At 44.2% G+C, this 27,754-nt stretch overlaps 1 protein-coding gene across 1 annotated transcript in view; it reads right to left on the bottom strand.

The window, feature by feature from the left end:
- The window catches only part of LOC144770175 (proton channel OTOP2-like), a 390,107-nt gene that overhangs the window by 119,088 nt on the left and 243,265 nt on the right, over positions 1–27,754 (bottom strand). The window contains exon 5 of the mRNA XM_078654481.1: positions 24,531–24,673. Coding sequence (XP_078510607.1) covers positions 24,531–24,673 — 143 coding nt within the window. The remainder of the gene's footprint in view (positions 1–24,530; positions 24,674–27,754) is intronic.

Here is a 27,754-nt window from a genome sequence, read left to right as displayed (position 1 = left end):
AAATGAGTATATTTCCACATTTATTTGGCTGATAAATATGCACTCATGCCTGAAGGAGTGACCGTTTTCAGTCATATAAACACTCTCAGATGATAAAATATGCACAACCTTGATGTTAAAATGTGCATGTTTTCTTATACGTGCATATATATTGCTCTTTAAGGCTAAAATTCTTTTATTGTTTTAACCCTTTTACTTTTAGAATGACAGACCTATTGGCCTGGTAGTCATGATTGTCAGCATTTAGAATCGCTCAAAAAATAACCCAACCTCCGTTTTTATCCACATTTTAAAATAAATACAGAGAGGAAAATAAATACTTTTCAGTCTGTATTTATCTGTAAAATCAGTAAAAACGGAAAACAAGGAGCCCTACTTATAATTTAACAATGTTTACAACTTAATTAGCAGTAATTAACATATAAGTGTAGTAAAAGTGTGACGCAGCACCTATAATACCTGACTTCGAACAACAGCGTTCACAGTTCAATTCCTGGCTCCTGCAGCATGTTAGCCCACCACTATCTCACTGTGGGTAACACCTTGCTTAAACTTCCCAATGCCCCGAGCGCCAGCACACCTTTACGTGGGTAGCTCTACGCTTTACAAATGCTGGCATTTTTTTAATTTAACAGCATTCTGATGACAAATATTAGCAAGTTTTTTTTCTTTTATTCTGAACAATATTTTTTTATGTCTTCTATTTACTTTTTTTTCCTTCATGAAATGCAAATGACAAAGGTTGCTGGGAAACACTTTTTAAACTCTCCAACGTATGTACATATTAAGGACCTTCTACGTGTTACGATGGAAATCGAAACCTTTACAGCTTCACAGTTTGTAACTTTTTCCAACACGAGCACAAGTTAAACAGTTAAAACGTGAGCACGAGTAAACTGTAAAACGTGACATCTAAATGGGGGAGCCGCATCTTCCTTCCATAGACTACTCAATAACCAAAAAGTATATAAACCACACCTGTTGTTCGATTAGTTTTGTTTTTGCGAGTTATTTATCCGTGTCCATTCTGTGATGCAGGTTCCCTTTTCTAGCGTTGGATTCACGTTTTGCAGCAACAAAACATATTCCGAAGTTGTAAGTTGTTTGATTATGGCATAGTAGATATTTCTAATAGGTAGCTATTTGTCAATATTTAAACATTTAAATCTAGAAAAAAGTGTTATTGCGTGTTTTTGCCATTTTTTCAGTAACGTCAGCAGCTTGCTTTCAGAAACAGACAGATTACAGCAAACATTGCTCCTTTTCTGGCTCCTTTGACCTCATATACAGTGACTTTGCATATTATAATATTGACACTCTACTTCACCTCAGAGGTGTTGGTGACCCGTTGGACCAAACCCTAAAGATTTATAATTAACTTCACCAGCTTCCAGTTGTTAGTCTGTTTTCCCCTGGGGATCACATACTGTCAATATGTATATTATAATATTGTCAGTCAATCTATTCTCAGAGTTGTTTATGACTCGTCGGCACAAAGAGTAAAGATATATAAGAAACATCACCAGCTTCTGATCTTTAGGCTGTACCCCCCTTTTGATCACATACTGTGAATATGTATATGTATATTGTAATTTTCACAGTCATAATGATCTCAGAGGAGTTTATGACCCATCGCCACGAAGATCAAACTTTTCGACGTCCCGGAGAAAAGCAGCTCTAAAAATAATCACAACTCGAAAGTATTTCATTATTGATCTTCTGTTCTATTCATAACTTTATTTTCCTTTTCTTTTTACTGTAACAATGGTGTCAATCGTTATATTGTAATAGACTGTCCTATTGTTACAGAAGAGGAATTGGAGATTTGTCAGCACGATCTGAAATACAGTTTACTAACCTTTATATCTTACTTGATCAGATATTTTTTCAGTGAGCATATTTTACGAAATTGAAGTCTAAAAAAATTAAGCTTTCATACATACTTTGTTACTTTAAATATTTGATAAACCCTACATTTCTGAATGTTATTTTCTAATTTCTATTTTTCTCAGTTGCGGTTCACATTCACCCTGTAGAATATATAGGACCAGTACTGTATATTATAATAGTACTATCCTATATATTCCTAAATGAGTACGTGAATTGTTAGCGGAACAGTGTGCTACCTCTAAGGACTACGATAGAACGTTCCAGAATTCTACTGAATACAAGTTTGAAAAATGATAATACATACATATGTATCTAATATGAAGTCATGTGTGTTTAACTGTTTTTTACTTGTTCTTCTGACCTCAGATAATGTAGTGCAGGAGTGTTTGTTGTAGCACTTCTTTTCTACTTTATCTAAAAGTAACTGATGCCCTCCTATGTTATCAAGAATATGGGACAACACTTTTACAAACTAAAGCAGAATAAAGGAGGGTGTGGCCACGCTTAACTGATATGTTATGAAATTCCATTTTTATTTGTCACCTCTTTGATATATACAGCGTCAGTTTCCGAAGAAAGTTTATTTGTAATGACTAAATAAAAACTGTTTGAAACCTAGACTGAAATTTTTGCAGCGCAACCACACTACCCCGTCAGAAAAGTAAACACCACATAATAAGTAAATAGTGCTCCTGGGAAGTATCCCACCCGCAAACTTGATAAAAAGAAGACCGCAAAAAAAAATAATAAAATTGATACTTGTATAGCGCGCTACTCACCCACAAGGGTCTCAAGGCGCTTGTACGAATACCGCTGTGGAACCCATCCTGGCTTTCCCTGTGAGGTGTCCACTCCTGGGCACCCCCAAGGTGGAGGCCAGGCATCCTTAGCGTTGTGGGGGCCGTTGTGGAGATTAAGCAAGCTATTGCCCAGAGTTGCAGAGTGGGACTCCATGATTGGAATAGGCACCGAGGCGAGAATTATCAGGTCCGGGGAATTTTTTGAGCCCAAGACCCGCAGAGGCGGGGAATTGAACCCTGGTCCCGGGCTAGACCTCTGCATCAGGGTCTGCCGCTCTAACCATTGAGCCACACTTCTCCAAGACACTCTCTTATTTTTCCGCCATGATTTGCACACCCCTCGGCAATTATATAAATGGTCCTTAAAATATATAAAAAAACATTTTTACCTTCAGAATCTCTCTCCACCACCTTGTGACCACTGTGCAAAGTTAATAGTGTTCCTACCCTCCCCTCTACTACTTTGTTTTCCCGTACTCCTTTAGAAGTGCATCACAAAATGGCTGACAACAGTGAACCATTCCCACCCAATAAGGAGCAAACTTGTACTCGGAACACTTTAGCCAATAAAATGCCCATGTTGTTCCGCAGAGGAGGAGGGAATGGCTGCCAACACTTCTACTTTTAATGCTTCACAGCCAATGATCATTAAGCTTGGGAAGGTCCCGCTTGGAACACGTTACCCAATGAGATGTCCCTAGTACTCTGCGGAGGGGGAAGGAATCGCTGACAACACTTCTACTGTCAATAGTTTGCAACCAATCAACATTAAGCTCTGGAAGCTCCTCCTTACAACATGTGAGCCAATTAGATGTCCTTGCTACTCTGCGGTGGGGAAGTAAATGGCAGGAAACACTTCTACTTTCGATGGTTCGCAGGCAATGAACATTAAGCTTGTTATTGGAACACCTCAGTCAATGAAATGTTAATTTTGTTCCGCGCACACAAACAGATCACTCCCTCCCACATATTAATAAATTTCCTTTGACAAAGTGACTCTATCCGTGATAGAAGTGAACACTGCATAATAAGTAAACATTATTCCGCATTATATTAAAGTAGGGCCGCAATATGGCGCATTGTTGTTTTCCTAATATAATTTCCACAGCCTAGTGAACCCCCCCTCCCAACATAAGTGAAGCCCCGGGACTGCGGGGGCCACAGCACGCCCCCGCTTTTATGTTTTTTAACAAATACCTCCGGGACCTAGCCCACCCTGGGGCCTCATTAAAATAAAACGCAGTAACTCGCGACCCCAGCGCCAATTGCAACGAAAAAAAAATTATGCTTTTTTTGGCCCTGGGGGTCCTTCTGGGGGGCATACTTCTGGGACCCCCTAAGCAGGCCAAAGGGGTCGGGGTGTTTCTACCCTGCCCCCTGCTCTCTTTCATATCTTTGTTTGCAGCATCTTTTTTGTGTTGCATTTTCACCCTAAGTGGGAAGGGTATGCCCAGGTGTGGGTCCCGCGCTCACTACGCCACTGGAGTCAAGCTATCCTTGCTGAAAGCCCGAAACCGGTCCTAGGATGCCTGATTCCTGTCCAGGGAAGACATGGCCTGGCAGTTCGGTCTGGATTATTCCCAAGAGGCACAGGGTCAAGTCTGATTTGCATATGGCTATGTCTGAACTGGGGTTGCGTGGTGAGCATAATAACGATGGATTAAACCCAGATCTGTGACTGGGGGTGAATGTTTGACAATGTTCAAAATTCCGTCCATCATCTTTTTTTTTCCATCTTTTTGTGTTACATCATATCTTTGTTTCTCAGTTTTCTGGTGACTCGCTTCTACCCAGTCACAGGATGGCTGCCAACACTTCCTGGTTTGGAGTGTTGGCAGCCAATCACAGTGAAGCTCATGCACGGGACTTAGGCTCCTCCCAGATATCAAAACTTTTTTTTCCCGATTTTCTCAGAAAATACTGAACAGATTTATACCATTTAAAAAAAAGGTCCCCGACAGTGGCCCTATTGCAAGAAACACATTTTACTGGTAATGCATGCAAGGCGTTGGACAGATGGGGGTTTAAAATGAAAGTACACTCAGAATTTTCCTCTGGCTCAATGGGCATGGGTATCTTGGTTAAGAAGCAATCCCCATTGATAGTGCTTAATACAAAAACGGATGACCCCGGTCGCTTTGCGGCCCTAATGGGTCAATGGGAAGGACATCCTATAAATATAGTCACCGTCTACATTCCTCCCGCACTGCATGGAATAACGCTTCCAGCTCTTAGTGAGTTCCTACTCGATCTCCCGGAGGGGGAACTGTTAATTGGGGGGACTTTAATGCAACTGTGGACCGGCACCATGCAAAGGCTCCTGCACCCGGCGTATCCCGCCTTGGGGTTTTCATGGAAGCGCTCGGGCCGGCTGATGTGTGGGGATGGTATCACACCACGTCGCGACAATTCAACTTCTACTGTGGGGTACACAATAGTTTATCTAGGATAGACTACTTCCTTGCTTCAGCGGATTGTTTAAAGAATATTGACACTATAGAGATAAGACCCAGAGGTATCTCTGACCACTCCCCAGTGGTATTGCAATACACATACCACCACACGACTAGGCAACGTACCTTCCCCATCTTCCCTGGCTACTTACAGGTCCCACAAATCAAAAAAGCTGTCTTCCCTGTGGCAAAACACTACTTCCTAGAAAATGCTATGTCAGTCGATTCCCCAACCACGTTATCGGAAGCGTACAAAACAGTCCTCAGGGGACAGGCCATTGTCTCTGTTGCGGGGCACAAACGGGAGAAACAGCGGGAACTGGATGATCTAAAACTAGTTGTACATGAAGCTGAAGCCCAACATTCTGAAGTCCCAACACCGGCTGCATCCCAGAAATTGTGTCTTGCGCAGCAACAGCATAGGGCGTTTCTTGAAGACCTGACCAGGTCGCAATTGACAGCCATCCAGCACAGGATATATGAAACTGGGGACAAAGCAGGGAAGCTTCTAGCGTGGCTAGATAAAAAGGAACAGAGTAATAGGTGGATAGCAAGGATTCAGACAGAGGAAGGACAAATTACAACAGACCCCCACTTAATAGTACACACACTGGCACAACATTTCAAACAGGTATATACGTCATCCTCCGGGATGACAGTAGAAGAGGCATTGCCCTATATAAAAGATATCAACATGCCCAGATTCACCCCTGACGCAACCCTCACACTTGAGGCGGACCACGTCACGATAGAGGAGCTGCAGGTGGCAATCGGGACATTACAATCGGGCAAAATGACGGGACCTAACGGCATCCCTGTTTAGCTCTATAAGAAGCCAGTTCAGACTATTGCCCCACATCTACTGCACATGTATACTGACTGTTTAGAGCATGTCGAGTTGCCGCTGGATCAGTGAAGGGCCACAATAGTGGTGATACCCAAGCCGGGAAAGCCAGTTCAAGAGCATACTTCATACCGCCCAATATCTTTGATTAACGCGGAGGCCAACATTCTTGCCAAATTGCTGGCGATCAGACTGACACCACACCTCACGACACTGATCCATCCGGATAAGTCCGGCTTCATGTCAGGCAGGAATCCTGCACTGAACTTGAGGCGCCTGCACGGCGTGATGGCACGTATCACATACCTTCAGGAACCGGCGGTCATACTCTCTCTGGAAGCAAAAATGGCATTTGATATGGTCGAGTGGCCGTTCTTGTTTGCGGTAATCACAGTGAAGCTCATGCACGGGACTTAGGCTCCTCCCAGATATCAAAACTTTTTTTTCCCGATTTTCTCAGAAAATACTGAACAGATTTATACCATTTAAAAAAAAGGTCCCCGACAGTGGCCCTATTGCAAGAAACACATTTTACTGGTAATGCATGCAAGGCGTTGGACAGATGGGGGTTTAAAATGAAAGTACACTCAGAATTTTCCTCTGGCTCAATGGGCATGGGTATCTTGGTTAAGAAGCAATCCCCATTGATAGTGCTTAATACAAAAACGGATGACCCCGGTCGCTTTGCGGCCCTAATGGGTCAATGGGAAGGACATCCTATAAATATAGTCACCGTCTACATTCCTCCCGCACTGCATGGAATAACGCTTCCAGCTCTTAGTGAGTTGCTACTCGATCTCCCGGAGGGGGAACTGTTAATTGGGGGGACTTTAATGCAACTGTGGACCGGCACCATGCAAAGGCTCCTGCACCCGGCGTATCCCGCCTTGGGGTTTTCATGGAAGCGCTCGGGCCGGCTGATGTGTGGGGATGGTATCACACCACGTCGCGACAATTCAACTTCTACTGTGGGGTACACAATAGTTTATCTAGGATAGACTACTTCCTTGCTTCAGCGGATTGTTTAAAGAATATTGGGCTTGGGCTTGGGCTTTGGCCCTAAATTCCGCGAATGGGTCTGTCTCTTATACACCAAACCGGTAGCTCATGTAGCGGCTAAAGGACACTTCTCCGACGACTTTCCCCTGACACGGGGCACCCGCCAAGGCTGTCCCCTGTCCCCGCTTCTTTTTGCGCTGGTACTTGAGCCATTGGCGGCGTGGATTTGGTGGGAGCCAATAATAAGAGGTATCCGATGGACGGGAGACTGGGAAGACCGCATCTCGCTATATGCGGATGACATCTTATTATATATGGCACTTCCAAGGCGTTCCATACTGGTCCTCTGAACATATGTGAACTCTTTGGGCGGGCGTCGGGTTATACTTTCAACTGGTCCAAATCGATACTTTATGTCCTACACAGCCCACCACCGCTCCTACCCCAAGATTGCCCACTCTTGATCATGAGCGATGGATTTAAATATTTAGGGATCTACATCACACCTAACCTAGACGACTTCTTTAAAAAAAACTTGTCGCCACCAATGGAGTGTCTTAAACGGGATACGACACATTGGGGTACGATGCCGCTAATGCTGTTGGGTAAGGCAGCGCTGTTTAAGATGATGGCGCTACCTCGTTTTGTGTATGCACTGGAAAATATGCCGTTCCCAGTCCCAGTGCTCCTAGCTATTTTAAAGCCATAGCAGTCCAGGTCTCCAGCCTGTTATGGGGACAAAAAGCGGCATGCATTGCGCAAGCCAAGTTGGTTCGCGGGTGGTACGACGGAGGGATTGCGCTCCCGAATATACAGTTATATTACTGGGCGGCACAATTAAAAGCAGTCAATCAGTGGATACACGCCCCCCAGGCAGACCCGGCATTTAAAGCAGACAGATCGATACTGGGACCAGGGAATATGTTGTCTGCCCTCGATGATAAGACACAAGCCAAGCTGCTAATAGGACCCGCAAAACATACAGTTACTTTATGGCATGCTGCACAGGTTAGACTGGGCTGGCAAGGTAGAATAACCCAACTCACCCCCCTCTGGGATACGAAACAACTGGGATGGCTTAGAAATAGTAAGGGCTTTGCCCAGTGGAACGCTATTGGCATTTCTATGGTTGGGGACATGTGGCAAAAAGGGGAAGTAGTAACATTTGAACGCCTTCAGCAGCAATATGAATTAGCGCCCGCAGAACTATTTAGATACATGCAAATAAAACATGCTCTGACAGCAGCTTTGCCAACAGGTACCGCGGTCATGGAGGCTTCGCCTCTCGAAGATAGGTTACTGACGGAATGCATGCATAAGAGGGCCACGTCCTTCACTTATCGTAAACTAATTACCAATCTTCCAGATCCCACGGCAACCCTTAGGGTAAAATGGTTGCACGAGCTGGGTGACATTGACGACACGGCATGGCAGGAGGCACTAGCTTCGCAGTGGGAGGTGGGCATTCCTTCGGTTGGTACAGCTTAAAATTCTACATTGGGCCTATTACACCAGAGTCGCCCTTTGTACAATAGATAGAACATCACACCCATACTGCCTGTGGCGATGCGGAGAGGAGGGTACATTTTACCATACCATATGGCACTGCCTGAAGATTCAAGAGTACTGGGCAAAAGTGATGAGGATGATATCACAATCAACGGGGGTGTCATTAACGCCAGAACCCAGAAGATGCTTATTAAATATGTGGGAACCCAATGACCTTACACACCCTGGGCAGGATTGGGCCACGCTGGGGAAAATGATTGCTAAGCGAAATATTGCACAGAAATGGGGGGCAATGGAAGTGCCGACACTCGCCGCATGGTGTAAAAACATGGACGCGACAATGGTGGCAGAAAAAACGGTATTTGTCAATCGAGGTTGCCCTAAAAAATGGAGCAAGATCTGGGGGGCCTGGAATGCATTCAGGGGTAATATTTGTGAACCACCGGAGGAGCAGGCTGATGAAGGTTTGAGCGATGATTTCTAGGGAGTGTGGAAAAGTAAATTTTGCCATGTTCTGTGTCACTACGTGTCATCCATCATATGTTATGTGTGCATGATCAATATGCATATGTTATTCCCCATGTCCGATTAATGACGCAATTATAGTTGTGTCCACCTCTGGTATGCCAGTTTCCAGTCCTCGTGAATACTACGAATATCAGGCTTATGTAAAGTAATGTTGCCACGCTTCTCAGTGTGCACGTTATTTCATTATAAAGTCCCCGTTTCCAGGCCTCAACAGGGCCTGGACACCAGATTCAGCTCCTGTCTCCTGAGCCTCGTTGAGGAGCGATCCAGCCCCCACCTGTATCCTCGACCCTTCACTTACTTCCTGCCTCGCAGTGCCCGGTGCAGCTTGGCTCAGTCTCTGAGTCTGCCAAGAATATGTTATGATTCCAGTTATCAGTTCAGTCCTCCTTCTCTGCATTCCTAAGCTACTGAACTGCATCAATAGTTTCCGTCATTGTCTAGCCTATGCGGCTCCATGTTAAGAGAAATACTGTATTTAATGGTCATTTAATATTCTTCATCACGCACTACATGTAGAATAAATGCATGCTCTAGTCTTAGAGTCAGTTAGCTTTTCCCCTCTTGACTTCTAGTTTATATCAACATGTTCCCTAAACATCAGATACTAGATAGGGTTCAGGTACATGTCGCTCCGACCCTCCAGACTTTAGTCTCTGCTCCTAGCACAGAGTTCATAGCCCCCAGCTTCTCCTCGTAACACGTCATTGCCAGTTTGCGCGCACCACCAGGTTAGAGGTCCCGGCTCCTTAGGTAGCCCCCTCCTATGTTTCCGCCCATTCATGACATATTCTGTTACGTTTGCATCACATGTCTGAGTTACACCTTCTTTTTACCCTTATCTTTCGCGACTGCTACGCATCACCGCTTCTGCTCCACCCACTGCTACGCCTACTGCAATGTAATGCTATGTGTTTGCGCTATGTATATATGCTCATGTATTGTTATTAAAAGTTAGCGCGCTCATCCCAGCCCCAGCAGCTGCTGGGCCCTGTCATCCTATTCCTATGCAGGTTGTCCTGTTCCTGTCCTTATGCTGTATTAAACCTGCAAAAACTCCTACTACCTCGAATCTTGACTCTTATTTATTGAGCTATCTGTTATGATATATGTCTAGTCAAAAATAGGGTATTATTTATTTATTTACCACATAATGGCGCCCGAATAGGGACTTGCCCTTTCCCCACGCGTCGGTGAAGCCACGCCGACCCCCTGACCCTCTGCAGTCGTGACGGAACTCTTCTGCGCAGTGGCAGATATTTCTGCTCAAGTATCCCTCAGGCCCACGGAGGAGATGGAGGAGGCGGTCCAGCATCCAGACGAGACGGTGGAGGAACGCGGCGAGTCCCGACCAGAGCCCAAGCCAAGAGTCCAAGGTCCGAGGTATCCGGAGGTCCACCCGTAACTGAAGTCCGAAGTCCGAAGTTCGTCGTCGTAGCAGTCCAGTCCAGTCCGAGGCCTTCCGTTCTTGCTGCCCGGTGAGTACCGTTACTGGGGTGGTATCTAGACAGGGTCAATTTGATTGACTCTGGTCTGTGGGTTGGTGGTACACAGTCCCACAAACGAAGTGTCCACTTCGGTGGATGCGGGTCCTGACGTGTCTCTTTAAAGAGACCGGTAAGTTTCGTGCTGTTTCAGCAGTGCATCTAGTTTCTGTTCTAGTCAGTTCTGTTCTCGAGAAATTTCAAGTATTTCCAGGTAGTATTCTGTCCGAACTGTTATTTTAAATGTTTTTCATGTATTCTAATGTCGTGGTATGAATGGGAAATAAGTGTCGTGTTTATTGTGTATTGTATTGTGTCTAGATTACAGTTCAGTCATGCCTATATTTTCCAAGTTACGTCAGTTAAAGACTAGAAAGGGTCTGCTGGAAGCAGCAGTTCCCGTCCCGCCCAGGGACAGTCCAGGTCACTTTATGTATCAGAAACATGGCATAAGTGCCATATTGTATCTAGATTTATGGGTAGAGTATACCAAACAGTTAGAAGAAAAGTATAGATGGCCCGTATCGGGTACATGGGATGCCGAATGCATCATGCGAGTAGAGGAGGCATTATGGAAAAAGAAAGCCAGACAATCACAGAAAGATGCCATCGAGTTATGGCGCAAAGAAGCTCATAAAAGAACCGAAAGAGAAATCAGAAAGTCAGAACTAAGTAGAGAATCCCAAGAACGAGCCCAAGAAAGAGAATTAATCGAGATAGGTGAACGAGTTAGAACTGAGCAATCAGACAGACAGAGGAATGCCCTCATTAAGGGTATGTATCCTCTTCTTGCCGAGGGCTTGCCAAAAGCGACCCCGGAGGCATCCAGTAATTTCCCGCCACCGTTAGTTCCGACCAAGCTACGTCACAAACCGACCGCAGCTGATATTTTTATTTCGTCCTATCTGGACGACACAGTCCCCGAATATGCAAATCCTGTTCGCACTCCGCCAGTCCCTGTAAACCAGGTAATTCCTGCTCCTCCAGACACCGGGGTGCCCTTAACAGCCCCCCCGGGTCAGCCCGCCATACAAGTCCAGCCCACGTTACAATTACCCACCCTGCCAGGACGAAAAGCATCAGTTGATGATTCCAGTTTAGGGGCCGCAGGAGGAGGTCTTCCTCAAACTCCGCCGCCATACAAGCGTTTATCAGCACTCGAATTACATGCTCAAGCATCACAGCGTACTCCTAAAAGTAATAAGTCTGTTGCAGAGATCAGGCAAACCCTTGGCGAATGTGTCTATGACCCAGTTCCAGGCGAGTTTAATATGGTTTTATATTCCGTACGCGTAAGGAGAGTGACCGAGTATCTAGTCACCCTGCCGAATATGAAAGAAGATCTAGACAGGATATATCGTTTCATCCGTACAGGGGATGACCCACAAAGTATTAGTGATGCCATGTCTCAAAGGAAAGCCGAGATTCAGCGCATGATATTAAAGTTCTTAATTAACTGTCTAATAAGAGAACAGGATTACCCGTCTAAAGACCCGGAAGAAATGAAAACTCTAACAAAGTGGAGTGATAATATAGCCGAAGGAAAGCACAATACCATTGGTGCCATGGAAAGTATGTACAAGAAAATCCGTAGAGAGATAATAAAGATACACGAACAGCGTAAAGCAGCACAAGTAAGCGAGAAAGAAAGTACCTCTGATCCTGAAGAGGAAGACGACGAGAATACTGCCAGAATAGCGTATGTAGGAAAATCTAGATTTCCAGATCGCCATTTACGTCTAGAACACAAGCCAATTTTCCATCATCCAGCACCAGAACAAGGTTCCCTAGAACAAGTATTTCAAGCTACCGATCACATTCTGAAATCACGAATCGGTTATAGTGAGTTAAGTACTATGCATGAACAGGAACTAGTCCGATCGGCAGTCAGAGGGATTACTGATTCTACCACTTTTCCAGACGAAATAGTGGCACAAATGTTCCTGAAAATGCCCCCAGCCGAGCAGCGACTGGTGGGTATGTATATGATTCAGCACCTCATTACTCTGTATGAGGGTCAACATTCTGATCCAGGCCCGTTACATGATATCCTGAACGAGTTACTCCAGTACAAATGGAGAGGTCTAGGTACCGATTTAATTAGTGTCATTCTAGAACAACGCCACAAATATAGAACATTCTTGAACCCGCATTTTGTTCATGTCTCACCCCCAGAAAGTAAATCATTCTACATAGACAGACAGAATCCGTTACGAGAAGTCCACCCAGTCAGAGGAGCGGGTGGCGAAATGCAGCGAGTGTTTGTATACACTCCGATCACAAAGATGGAACTCCTCGAAATGAAGAAATTAATTCCCTGTCATGACAAAGATCCAGCAGGGTTCCATAGAGAATTAAAAGACATGCTCCGTATGGGAGAATACACTTACCCAGATATCATTAAAATGTTAAAGGTTCTGCTACCCGCAGGGGTGTATGAAAAGCTAAAGGAAAAAGAATGGGAGGTGGGAGAGAAAAAGATAGATTGGGCAGTCCTAGAAGCAGAAGATAAGATACGTGTACCAGGTACTGGTCTTGGAGAGAAATGTAAAGAATTACCAGAATTATTAATTCAAGTTTTACCCAGATTATTAACAACTAGAAAAGAAGACTGGGATGCAATCTCAGCCTGTAAACAGAAACAAGATGAAGATATTAGTGATTTTTATTCTAGGTTTGAAAAATGCTTTAGTATCAACAGTGGCCTCAAGACAAGTAGTGAGTCATACCCTCACCTTTTCGTTACCAAATTAGTCGAGAATTCAAGTCCACCAATTAAAAACCGAGTTCTGAAAGTCGAAAGTACCTGGCAAGCAAATACTCCGTCCCAGATGCTCCAGATGCTCCAGTACCACCAGAATAGAATCAGGGAAGAGCAAGAACACGAGAGAAAACGTATGAAAGACACGAAAATGAAAGTACTAGTTGCACAATCTGTTCCTCAAGACAGTCAGAAGAGGGGTCAGAATCAAGCCAGTCATCCTGCAGGTCCCGTTAAAGGGAACTGCAATTATTGTAAACAGCCAGGTCATTTTATAAATGAGTGTGCAGTTCTGAAACACAACATAGCTACTGGTAAGACTAAAGAAAGACCACGTCCGCCTAGACAGGAACAAGTTTCACAGATTCCTCAGCCACAGAATGCACAACAGACAGTTACAGTACCGCAGCCTATTGCTGCAACACAGCATGTTACATCGCAGATGTACCAGTATGCACAGTCTGAGTATCCAGAGTACCAGCCATATTCATGAAACAGCCTAGAGAGGGAGGTAGGCTTGCCTCTCATCGAGATACCTGTAGATCAAGAAGGTCCCTATGTTCACAGTCAAGTATTAGGGAAAGACAGAAAGTTTTTGATTGATACAGGGGCAAGTAGGACCACAATTAGTCATGCCGAAGTTCCAGGGGCTCCGCTCTCAGGCTCAAGAAATGTTTCCCTTGGATTTTCAGGAAAGCCTATCGTTAATGAGATTTCAAAGCCAGTCACTCTAGAAGTAGGTCCATTGTCCCGCACTACTGATCTGTTACTTACTAAGTCATGTCCAGAAAATCTATTAGGCATTAAAACACTGAAAGAGTTAGGTGCAGTTATATGTTGTTCCCCAGAGGGAATACGTCTGTTCCTACGTGACTTTAAGGGTCACTATGTATTACGAGATTTTGATTCAAGACTGTCTAATGTCCCGCAGCATTTATGGGCGCAAGGTCCAACTGATGTAGGTTATATGCAAATCACACCCCATCGTGTGACCCTGAAACCAGGTGTAGTGTTACCACGAATCAGACAGTACAGATTGCCACCTGAGGCTGTAGCAGCCTTATCCAAAATTATAGACGAGCTCATGGCTCAAGGAGTAGTTGTAGAAACTGACTCCAATGTATGTAATTCTCCGATCATTCCAGTTATGAAACGTACTGATCCAAATGCACCCCCAGTATATCGATTAGTGATTGATTTACGGGAACTTAATAAATGTATTATTCCGCAGTACCCAGTTGTCCCAGATATCTCTTCCCTGTTAACTGCTATTGATTCCGAAGCCACGTTCTTCACTGTCATAGACCTCAAGAACGCATTTTTTAGTGTTCCAATCCATCCAGACAGCCAGTTTCTTTTCGGATTTTGTTTAAATGGAAGGAGCTATATGTTTACACGAGCTCCTCAAGGTTTCACAGAAAGCCCTAGTATTTACAGTCAAGCACTTAAGAGACAACTAGATAATATTCACATGCCAACTGACACTGCCCTGCTCCAGTATGTCGATGATCTACTGATCACAGCCCGTTCTGAACGTGACTGCGAGCGAGCGTCACTGACGGTTCTGTATTTCCTAGCCGAGATGGGGCACAAGGTGTCCCCTTCGAAGCTTCAATTCTGTGTCCAGCAAGTGGTCTACTTAGGACACTTACTGTCCAAGAGGGGTAGGCAGTTGACACCAGACCGTATCCAGTTAATAGCGAGTCTTCCTCAGCCCAGGACCCAGAAGGAGGTACGTGCCTTTATCGGCCTTACTTCTTATTGCAGACAATGGATTCCTCAGTATGCATTTCTAGCCAAGCCACTGATACAGTTAACGACACAGGAGGCAGCCGCATCGACTGTTCTCCCTTGGACATCTGAACATACACTTAGTTTCAACGAGTTAAAGAAAGCTTTATGCCAAGCTCCAGTTCTAGCTACACCGAACTACAGTAAGCCTTTTACACTTTTCGTTACTGAACGTGAAGGTACAGCATTATCTGTTCTTACACAAGATCAAGCAGGACAATACAAGCCGTGTGCTTATTTTTCGAGCACACTAGATCCAGTAGCCCAGGCTCTGCCTGCGTGCCTCAAGTCAGTTGCAGCCACAGCCCTAGCTATCAGACAAAGTGATTCCATAGTTTTAGGACACTCCTTGACAGTACAAGTCCCACACTCCGTGGAAGTTCTTTTAAACCGAACACAAACACAGCACTTGACAATTGCACGTTTAACAGGTTATGAATTGACACTGTTCCAGCCACACATAGAAATCAGACGCTGCAACGTCCTGAATCCTGCTACACTGTTACCATCAGCTAGTTCAAATTCTGCCACACATGATTGTGTGGAAGTAGTCAACATTACGACAAAGCCAAGACAAGACCTGACAGACATTCCGTTACTAGATCCCGACCTGACACTTTATGTGGATGGTTCATGTATGAGAACTAGTACAGGAGAACTAGTCGCCGCGTATGCAGTGACTACTGACACCGAAGTTATTGAAACACACCGTATTGATACCCTGTCCGCTCAAGCAGCAGAGCTAGTTGCTCTGACACAAGCCTGTATACACGCCAAGAACTTTAAAGTTAATATTTACACAGATTCACGTTACGCATTTGGAGTTGTACACGACTTTGGAGTGCTCTGGCAGGAGAGAGGTTTCATGACTTCTCATGGAACCAAGATTCAGCATGGTCTCCTTATTCAAGCTCTGTTAGATGCCATACATTTACCGACATCTATCGCTATCATGAAATGCAAAGCACATACGAAAGCTACTGACATTATTTCCCAAGGTAATGATCTAGCAGATCGCACAGCCAAGCTTACAGCACAGACTCTAGACAGTCCAGTTAACATGACACACACTCCAGATCTGACTACATGTATGACAGTTAAGGACCCTACTCAAGATGTCATAGATATCCAGTTACATGCTACTCCCGATGAAACCAAGAAATGGTCTGAACAAGGAGGGGTCCAGACAGATCAAGGATGGTTAACAAAGGGTAGGACCGCATGGTTTCTCCCCGACTCTATGGTTCAAGTCATCATTAATACCGCACATAGTCCAGCACATTTAGGAGAAAAAGCAATGTTAGACAGTATCCAGAACATTTGGTTCAACAAGCATTTACGAGCTGCAGCCAAGCAGAAAGTCCGTACCTGTATGATATGCTGTCAGTTTAATCCAGGTAAAAGTGTCCCGGTGGAACAAGGGGGATTCCAGCCTCCTGACCACCCTTTTGAGGTCCTCCAGATGGATTATATTCAGATGGAGCGATGTCGAGGTTTCAAGTATGTCCTTGTAGTTGTATGCGCTTTGTCCAGATGGACAGAAGCATATCCAGTCCCAGATTACACAGCCGCGACCACTGCCAAGCAGTTGGTTCGTGAGTTTTTCCCTCGATATGGACTCCCTAGAGTCGTATATTCTGATAACGGTCAGCCATTCTCATCTGAGTTGATGAAGCACGTTTCCCTGTTGTTAGGGTACCAGTGGAAGTTCCATTGTGTACGCCATCCTGAAGCAGCCGGTCTAGTCGAGAGACATAATCAGACTCTGAAAATTCGAATCGCCAAAATATGTAAAGATAAGGGTGTGGACTGGCTAGTAGCTCTGCCAGTCGCTTTGTTTTATATGCGCATGGTCGCACATTCCAGATCAGGTCTGTCCCCGTATGAGGTCGTATTCGGCCGCCCCCCTAACATGTGGGGTACTCCTAGACCCCGAAGTATTACTGATGTTTCATGTAATATGCTGACAGATTACCTAGCTTCCTTGATGTCTGCCCTCAACTCATGTCGTTCACAGGTTGCCGCCACATTTCCAGACAATACCGAGGTGGCACCGCATGAAATCGTTCCAGGTTCGATGGTGCTCGTACGCAACTTTGACAGATCAAGTCCGCTGGAGCCACGTTGGAAGGAGCCCCGTCAGGTCCTCCTCACCACCCGTACAGCTGTGAAATTGGAAGGACGCCGCGGCTGGGTGCACCTTTCGCACGTCAAGAAATTCTACGGATTGAAACCGGTCTCCAAGAACATTTCCCAGGATATCAAGACTTGTCAAAACATTGTTCCTAAGGACTGTCCCGCAAATGACATTGACACAACCCCTCCCCTGTTAGAGAAAACTCCGCAACAGGAGTATAAACAGAAATTAAGGTCTAGTAAAATAAGTCAGCCAATTTGATTGTCTAAGTCCTCCCCTAGGTGAAACGGTTAGACTGTTTCTGACATGTATAAAATAGACCCCCATAGTGAGAGAGTTAGTCAAAACTCAAACCGATGTATCGTTTTTCTAAGTTTCATATTATTCATCAGCATAATGATTTCCTGCACTAGTTACGCATTTTTCCTGTGTTTTCCAGTTCCTCATGTAAATAAGCCTTCTAATGTTACAGTAGAGCACACGTTTAGTGATCTGCCTCCTCACGAATATTCATACCGCCTCGCTATGCGTAACAATACATTTATCCGCATGTTGCATTATTCACATCAAACCAGCAATGCCACTAATTGTTGGGTGTGTGGTCGACTGCCCCCTTTCCAGACGTCAAAGGGAGTTCTGCCACTTTTTCCTTATCCTTTTTCACATAATGGTTCGTGTGGAGCATGGTCCACGTTAACGTCATCCTTAACAGATATGTCTTTTCTTAACAGCACATGTTTCCCAGACAAGCAAGGTTTCCCCCACAGAACAGGTTTAGATCTAGAAAATGAAGTGTATAATTTAGGTAACTATTCTTCGAATTTCATGGTTCTGAATGTTCAGTCTGATACTACTCCAGACTCACCTGCTATTTCAGTACTACCAGTCAAAGGCGAATTATGTGTCCGTAATTATGGTTCTGTACACGTAGGACATAGTGATTGTACTACTATTATCCAGTATAGTGACAGTGGGAAATCTATTTTTAAAGCTTCACGTCATTCTTATTTTGTTTGTGGTCAAACTGCATATGTTCGTCTGCCCCTCGATTGGGAGGGAACCTGTTACATTGCCTTCCTACTGCCACCTGTTTTCCTAGCCCCACCTGACTACCATAGGAATTCCTTCCTAGTACATACTAGACACAAGAGAAATCTCCCGATTGTCGATTATACTGAAACTGCTGCAGAACAATTCATTGATATTGATAAAGGTGTTTTCCCTTATTTAGGCACAGTTGTAAACAGTAAGCTAATCCGTAGGCTAACAAGAACCCTTGAAGTTGTAGTAGATGAGACTGCCTCCGCTCTAGGTAACTTAACCGAAGAGCAATCCTTTATGAGAATTGTTGTGCTCCAGAATCGTCTCGTCCTTGACGTCATACTGGCCGATAGGGGCGGGGCCTGTAGAGTCATCGGATCCAGTTGTTGCATTTTCATTCCAAATAACGCGCCGTCTGTTTATTCAGCTATAACCAGACTCCATAAAATAGCCCATCTATTACACCAAGATCCAGGCACCTGGACATGGTCCGGTTGGTTCTGGAATATAATTTCCGCCTGGGGATGGAAAGTCCTGTCCTTTCTAGGTATCACAGTAGCGATCATATTCAGCTGCTGCCTCTGTATACAATGTGGCCCTGCGATTTGCGGCATGTGTGCTACCTCTTGTATTCCTAGTCCCAAGCCCCGTTCTAAATCCCGTTCCAAGACAATTCGAGATGAACAAATGGTACTGTATGAAATGATAGATGGTATCATGAATATTGATGTTTCCTGATGGAAACGTAGTGACAAGGAGGGAATGTGGAAAAGTAAATTTTGCCATGTTCTGTGTCACTACGTGTCATCCATCATATGTTATGTGTGCATGATCAATATGCATATGTTATTCCCCATGTCCGATTAATGACGCAATTATAGTTGTGTCCACCTCTGGTATGCCAGTTTCCAGTCCTCGTGAATACTACGAATATCAGGCTTATGTAAAGTAATGTTGCCACGCTTCTCAGTGTGCACGTTATTTCATTATAAAGTCCCCGTTTCCAGGCCTCAACAGGGCCTGGACACCAGATTCAGCTCCTGTCTCCTGAGCCTCGTTGAGGAGCGATCCAGCCCCCACCTGTATCCTCGACTCTTCACTTACTTCCTGCCTCGCAGTGCCCGGTGCAGCTTGGCTCAGTCTCTGAGTCTGCCAAGAATATGTTATGATTCCAGTTATCAGTTCAGTCCTCCTTCTCTGCATTCCTAAGCTACTGAACTGCATCAATAGTTTCCGTCATTGTCTAGCCTATGCGGCTCCATGTTAAGAGAAATACTGTATTTAATGGTCATTTAATATTCTTCATCACGCACTACATGTAGAATAAATGCATGCTCTAGTCTTAGAGTCAGTTAGCTTTTCCCCTCTTGACTTCTAGTTTATATCAACATGTTCCCTAAACATCAGATACTAGATAGGGTTCAGGTACATGTCGCTCCGACCCTCCAGACTTTAGTCTCTGCTCCTAGCACAGAGTTCATAGCCCCCAGCTTCTCCTCGTAACACGTCATTGCCAGTTTGCGCGCACCACCAGGTTAGAGGTCCCGGCTCCTTAGGTAGCCCCCTCCTATGTTTCCGCCCATTCATGACATATTCTGTTACGTTTGCATCACATGTCTGAGTTACACCTTCTTTTTACCCTTATCTTTCGCGACTGCTACGCATCACCGCTTCTGCTCCACCCACTGCTACGCCTACTGCAATGTAATGCTATGTGTTTGCGCTATGTATATATGCTCATGTATTGTTATTAAAAGTTAGCGCGCTCATCCCAGCCCCAGCAGCTGCTGGGCCCTGTCATCCTATTCCTATGCAGGTTGTCCTGTTCCTGTCCTTATGCTGTATTAAACCTGCAAAAACTCCTACTACCTCGAATCTTGACTCTTATTTATTGAGCTATCTGTTATGATATATGTCTAGTCAAAAATAGGGTATTATTTATTTATTTACCACAGGAGGGTGGCGTTTGCAACTTGTGGGGTTCTGTTTGCGAATATGATGTTTTAATAACCAATGAAATACTGTACTGGGACTGTAATTTTGCTGGTTTTAATGGATATGTATGTCAACTGGAAGAATTCTGCCTTGTTGATGTTGCTTATAATAAAAAGAATAAAAAATAAATAAAAAAAAAAGGTCACCTTCTGATCCAAGCACTACCTTTCTGCCAAATTCAGGGTAATGCCGTTCAGTAGTTTCGGCTGTAGCCTTGCACAAAGTTTCCTATGGGAAATTGATTTTTTGACTCTTATTTTTTTAATTTCTCAAAAACTACTGAACTGATTTACACCATTAAAAAAATGCTTTCTGAACCAAGCTCTACCTTTTTGCCAAATTTGAGGTAATTCTGTTCAGCAGTTCGGGCTATAGCTTGTCGCAAAATTTCCTATGGAAATTAACATGGAGAAAGCGCATTTTGGGACTCCCCTTTTTTCTCAGCCCCCGCTTGATGAATCACCCCCAAACTTTCAGGATAGGAGCTGACCTGGATAGACTGTTTGTTTGAAGAATTTCAGGGAGATTCGTCAAACAACGCCAACGTTATTAGCAAATCAAAAAAAAACCTTTCCTATGGAAACTAGGTTCTAACTATAACTACCTACTGGCAACCGCCAGTAGGGAATATATATATATATATACATATATATATATATATATATATATATATATATATATATATATATATATATATATATATATATATATATATATGATAATAATAATATTAATTATATATATATATATATATATATATATATTTTATTTTTTATTTTTTTTGAAAACCTTTATTCAGCTTATGAACAGTACACAGCGTCTGCCTACAACCACTACGGGCCGGCCGCTATGACATACAGAAACAGTACAGGTCATCGCAATAAGCGGAAAGCTAAAACCATAGCGCTACAGTGTGTCAGTAGCAAACGTAAAAAGAATCATGCAGGTTTCATTTTCTCAGAGTTAAAGAGGATCGTACATTCAGATCAGAGCCGAGAAGGGCGGGCCCTACGACATAATATCAACCAAAGGGACCGCAACAATTGGAGTCATGCATAAAACATTGCAAACAGCATACCCGAACAATATACTACATTCCGCGCCCTCTTGGGCCCACCCAGTCGACAAACCACTTCAGGATATTGTGCAAACGTAGCCACTCTATAATAGGACATAAAAGGGCACGCTTAATAGCAGGAAGAAAGGATCCGGCGTCATACAATAAAGTGACTGTTATGGGGAGCAAGCCATGTAGGAGGAAAACACTCACCAAAATTTTTATCAGGAAGAGAAGACAGGATAAGCAAACAATCCACGGTTACGTACTGTTATCAACGCCAGACACACAAAGTCCCAGAAGCTGCGTGAACCTCAAAAGCACAAAGTGCGAAACCTACCCAAAAGGAACACCACCCGGCCCCGGGCCCGATCCAGATACACGAAAATAAGGAAAAATACAAAAAAGGAAAAACAAAGGAAGAAAAAGGAGACAGCAAAGATCAAGAGAAAGAAAGAGGGCCATAGGAACATAAAACAATACATAACAACATCCCCCCACCCTGCACCACTGCGTGTGACTACGGCCCACCCCCCTAGCAGCGTGCCTGTCGCCCATAGAAACCCGAAATATAGACAACGAGAAAGAAAGAGGAGAAAGAAAAAGGAAGAAATATAACACCCAATAGAGGGAGTAGGACTAGAGTATTCTAATCTACAACTCCCATAAAGAAAAACAAGTCGGGAGGAGGTCAGTTCCACATACTCCCGGTCACCACCGGCCCCATAAGCATCCTCCACCCCAATTATCATCAGCACAACAGAAATAGCAAACAGTACTGCAGATGGGGAGAGTCATTTCTAAACGTGCGAACAAATCAGACAGAAAGCAGTCCCAACCTAGTCCCCGCCCGTCAGTGAGTCCATTCCACTAAAGAAATCTCCTAGCCCTGGCCCGATCGTGGACGTACCCACCCCCGTGAAAAGCCAATACCTTCGGAGAGAAACACAAAGAGGCAAAATGGCCGCATTCGGTAAAGAAGAGATGTCCAAGGACAAAATGGACGTCGCCAGTCCCAAACAGAGCCAACACATAAAGGGAGCTGCATTTTCAAGGCAGTAATACTTTGCAATGTAGAAGGTACCAATGTCCCTATTGAAGAGGCACAGTCAAACAGGATAGTCAGGTGTTGCAGCAGCGGCTCCATGGACGCCGTGGGTGAGGTGGTGTGCTGCACCAGGGAGGGAGACATTGTAGCAGCGCTAGGGCGGTCAGACCGCAGCCCACACTCCGTTGCATCGCCAAGCAGCTGTTCCGTAACACACTCCCGCGGCAACAATGTTTCACAGGCAGGGATCAGCGGAGGCTGATCAACATAGCGAGGAGAGCGGAATGGCAAAGTATAGTCCGATCTATCTGCAAATCCGTCCAGCTTCTCTCCCAACAGTCTCGAGCTTTCACGCCACTCGACCTTCAGTTGAGTAAGAGCAATAAGAACAGAAGTGCGGGTTAATATCGGCTGATCATCCATTACCTCCGCGTTACGAGGCGCTGTAGACAGGTCCACTTCCCAATCGGGCACGAGCAGGGCACACCGGGCAGGAGCCGAGGCGCCGTCCGCCAGCACTGCTGAGGAGCCAGTCGTCATGTTCCTGCCGTCAGGGACAACAAAGGAGGACAGGCGAGGTCAGCGCTATGGTGCGACGAGCAATCCTCTCGGGACAGGACAAGTCCGCGATCGTGGACGGCAAATAGCAAGGAGTCCCTCTCCGCTCGGCCCAAGCAGAGGCGAGGCAAGGAAAGAGCCCCGGCCGCCGGAGCACCTCCGACACTGGAGGAAACAAAGCGCGGCTCGCCTTCAGGTCCCGCAGATGGAAGCGGAAAAGTAGACTCCAAACTGGCCAGCATTACCCTCCACACAAGCGCCCGGAGTAAACGACCACAGATCCAATCGACCAACACAGGACGTCAGCGCCGCTCCAGCATGATCGGCCCCCGCAGCGGCAGCAGCCACAGGCGGCGCGCTGTATCGCAGGTCCCGGGAGGGCTAGGGTAAGCGTCGGCAGGCATCTCGACAAAACCTCAGGTTAGCAGACAGGTAGGGACACCGGAGGAACATCAATAGCACCAGAAAACTTTCCCAAACATCCCGGTGGCACGCAATAACAGGATAGTGGACAGGATAGTTGCGAGGGAAACAGAGGCTCGGGGAGCCGGGAGACTACACGTCCGTCTCCGCGGCCATCTTGGCTCCTCCTCCTATATAATTAATATTATTATTATCATTGTTCTTTTACTCTGTCTAAGAACATTATATTTACTAAGAATATTTTCACAGACACATAACACTCAGCCATTCCTATTAGGGCACTCCCTTAAGTTCATCACTCCCTCAAGTTCATAGGCCACACATCTTATAGTCGTTCACTAGTTACTTTTCCATCTCATTCCAGTCCTGTCACTTCTTAAGACATCTTCTCAATTACATCCAGTTTAGGACGATTTATCCCACTCCATTTAATTCAAATTAAGTAGGAGCAACCACTGTGTTATCGGAACCGTTTCTTGACCCTGCAATCCATTTCTGCATCATGGACAGCAGCAGTCGGTGGTGGGAGTAGCTGCCGGGCGGTGGCGTGGGGGGGTGGAGGGGCAGGGTTGGGGGTAGTAATCTATGGATTACGAAGGATTACAGGTAAGTAAACATATAAATAAATAAAACTAATTTCATTGCGTGCACTGCATCGCATTTGGGGATGCAGTGCGCACACGAAATTCGTTTTATTTATTTATATGTTTATTTACCTCTAATCCTCCATAATCCATAGATTACTACCCCCCACCCTACCCCTTCCTCTCCCCTTCCCCACGTCACCACCTGGCAGCTACTTCCACCGCCGACCGCTGCTGATCATGGACATGTATTGTTAGTATAGCAGCCCACATCTATATTATGGCCATTGTTCATGGGCACTTCCGTCTTTTTCTGGGAAAATTCCTAGCCCCTATAATCCATGTTGAATTATAGGCATTGTTTGTGTCTCATGTGGTTCACACCTATAATATGGGAGCTGATATGGCTCCTGTGATAACCATTGTCATTTGGGGTTATATTAATTTTTCTCCGCTAACGCATCTATATTAAAGAGAACGACCTGCCCTATATTGATGTTCGTCTTTATTATGGAGTCTCGTGTGGCACTTTCCTGTGTGTAAAATGAGGAAAATGAGGAATGGCCTGGCCCTAGGAGAAGTCCAGTCATATAATAGAGATAGCTGGTTTAGGAGATGGCTTGGTTACCTTCCATGCTGTCTTCGGGGCAGTCTTCTACCTTTGTGTAGTTCAAGGCCTCCATCATTTCTCTAGTCAGGTGGCTGGATTCATCAGTGATTGTGGCCATCCACACAGCAAGGTTGGTGGTGAGGACGAGCATCAGGCCGCATCTGATTAGGAGACAAAGGAATGGAGGGTAGCATGTGTTTGCCCGGGCAGAGAGCTGGTATCACAGCATGCTGTTACAAAATAATAAACTTGCCAAGTGAAGAACTGGCATCTTTGGGCATTCTACTGGTATTAATCCAAGGTGTTCCAAATCATCATGAGTGTGTGACATGTAGAATGGGTTCACTTGTGCTGCTACTGTTATTACCACATTGTTATGACTTTATTCCATGATTATTTCTGCATGCTGCTATGTTTACAGCTGGTATCCAGATGCAAGAGATCGTGCAGACAAGGTACTAATTTTAAAATAAATCTTATATCGGTGCAGTGTCGGGCCGACACTGCACTAATTCAGAAAATACCTCAAGACCTGGTTCTGCGAATGACCCCAACGGAGCTGCACACTTCCGAACTTTCCCAGCGCCTTGAGACCCTAACGGGTGAGTAGTGCGCTTTTCAAACCCCTGATTGACTGATTGATTGATAATTCTCAGCACACGAGGGATGAACCCACCCCCAACTATGTACCAGATTTCCATACAGTTTTCTCACCTTTGTGTGCATTCCCTAGAGATGGGACGGTCCCTTGGATCCCACTGTTCATTAGAGAGTGCAATTCATTTTGAGCTGTGATAATAGCACTCTAGCCCAAGACCACTGCTGTCCTTATTAAGATGTCAAGAGCTAAGGGTGTTGTATGCTTATTCTGGGAAGTTATTTGTGGGTTTTTTGTAGGTGTTTTAATGCACATCTATGAGGATAGTTCAATGAGATTTAGAATAGCTCCTGATTATCCATTGTAATTGCTCCTTTAGTGGGAGTACTTTTCGCCAGGTCGTGCCTCTTTTCTAGCACTCACATCCTTTTATTCCAGTCTTTTTGTATTGGTCTTTCGCTAGCCAGAACCTTCTTTACAACTGTCTCCAGTCATCTACTTAGTATACAGGAGGTTTTTTATGCCAAACACGTTTTTTCCTTCAAGTCAGCATAACCGTTCTTTAGGCATCTGCTCCTTTCACGTGTGATAAGTGTGGGATAGAGGTGGCTGCTAAAGACGTAGCCCATTTCTGACATGTCCTATGGACATTCAGGCATTATTATATTATCAGCATTAAAAAGGAAGGTCTAGGTCTGGCACAGGTTTATTTTGCCAGGTCGAATTTACAGACGCAAGCCTGAAGACATGCTTTGTATTGTCACTTCAGAGGTGGCACAATAGGTGCTGCACTCCACTAGTGATATTTAACTTATAAACCCTGTGTATATAGGAACTTGCCTATGCTAATCAGGGTTTTTAATCAATTCAACAAAGTTTTATTTGGCAAGGCAAGGCAAATGTACAGAGGCTTGCCTGGTTCTCAGGGCCCCAGTGTACAGAATCTAAAAACCAACAGCATTAGCGCAAAGAAAATAGGGGTGAGTATGCAAAAAGAGACAATGTATTGTATATGATAATTAGGATCATATCTAGCGGAAATAAAATATCATGTTTAGTTGGTTTGTAATGTATGTATTTTAACTCTCTATTTTTCTGTTTGTAATAATACATTTGAATACTGTTTTACACAAATATTTTTGACAAAAACTTTTGTGCGAAAATTGATTTGTTTGCGTATAAACCCCAACCAAGTATTTTGAGTTGTTTTGCATGGACTAGACATTTTCCTGGTCTATTTGGGTTGAGTCCAATTAATCCAAATTAACTACATTTTAGGCATCGTAAACACTTGTGGAGATGTACCCATTAGCAGAGACTCGCTCTGACCACTCTGGACTTGGTTAGTATTGAATCAGGAGTGTCATGCCGGCAGGAACTGTGGATCTGTCAATGGCAAAGAGGAATGCTGGCCTTCACAACATTGCATCATGAAGAACTGTGCATACGTATGAGAACTGTGTTCCTAATTTGAGTATGTGCAATCCAAGAAGATTTGTTTGTGGTTCTTTCTAGAAGAAACCTTTTTTCCTATAGAAGAGAGTTGTCAACTCAATATGATTTTTGTTTCACAAATGCGAGTTCATCTGCATTTCCAAGGCTCCTGTTTTTCTTCAGTCCTATGATAAGTAAATCTTAATGGTAGCAGTTTAAAGACAAGGATTAAGGATATAGAATAATCCTGTGCACATTGAACATCAATATATTGCTAAAGGAATCAATTGGAGAAATGTGACTTTCAAAAGCATAAAGAATAAATGTGGAAGTCACAGATTTTGTATTGGGCCGAGTTTTTACAATGACAAGAAAAATATGATTGGAGCATCCTGTCTTTTCTTTATCCCATGCTTGGTCAGAGTCTGAATGGGATTAATCAATACTTGAAACTGATATTTTAGCAATAAAGCCTGGTCTGGTCCTATCTGTGAATGGGCTCTAGAAAATAATTTCCAATTCAAATTGATCATTGGAATTTGCAAAACCTTCAGTGCAGGCAGAGTTAAAAAGCTATATGGGGATGTGTATTTGTGCAGGATGATTTTATAGCCACTCATAAACATACTATTACAATTTTAACTTGTGCTCTTTCCCATTGTTATCCTGCAACATCACTCATGTATGACCAGGCTGTAGTTGTTTCTTATTGAGTGATTGGAATTGTTTAGTCTTTTTAGACAGAAAATGGCACAAGAATAGAAGGATCTGAAGGCTTTAGAATATCTCCATCTCAAGACATAGGTATATAGTTTGACAAAATGATTTGGGTATGGCTTAAGATCTACAAATGGATGTAATAAGGATGTGTCATGATTCTGTGATTTCTGGCCATAGAGGAGTTAAGACTACCCTAGGTGTAGTATTATACTCTTTTTAGTGGTGCACAGTTCTCTTTAATATGCAATAATATTTTCTTGCTTGTTCCTTTTGTACCTTACTCATGTCTGTACATTCTAACCAATATGGATATTTACAACAACTAGCTGTGGCTCCTGCGCCAATGCATACAATCTCTACAGACTTTATAACTGATTTTCTGCCTTGTGAAGGATGTCAAGCAATAGTTGTTACAATGGATACTTTAAAAAAAATTCTATTTTTTCTCCATTGGTCACATTACGCACCCCAGAGGAAAAGGCTTGATGTT

The sequence above is a fragment of the Lissotriton helveticus genome, chromosome 7 (genome assembly GCF_964261635.1).
Source record: "Lissotriton helveticus chromosome 7, aLisHel1.1, whole genome shotgun sequence".
Taxonomy (NCBI): domain Eukaryota; kingdom Metazoa; phylum Chordata; class Amphibia; order Caudata; family Salamandridae; genus Lissotriton; species Lissotriton helveticus.
This window is presented reverse-complemented; position numbering and strand designations above follow the sequence as displayed.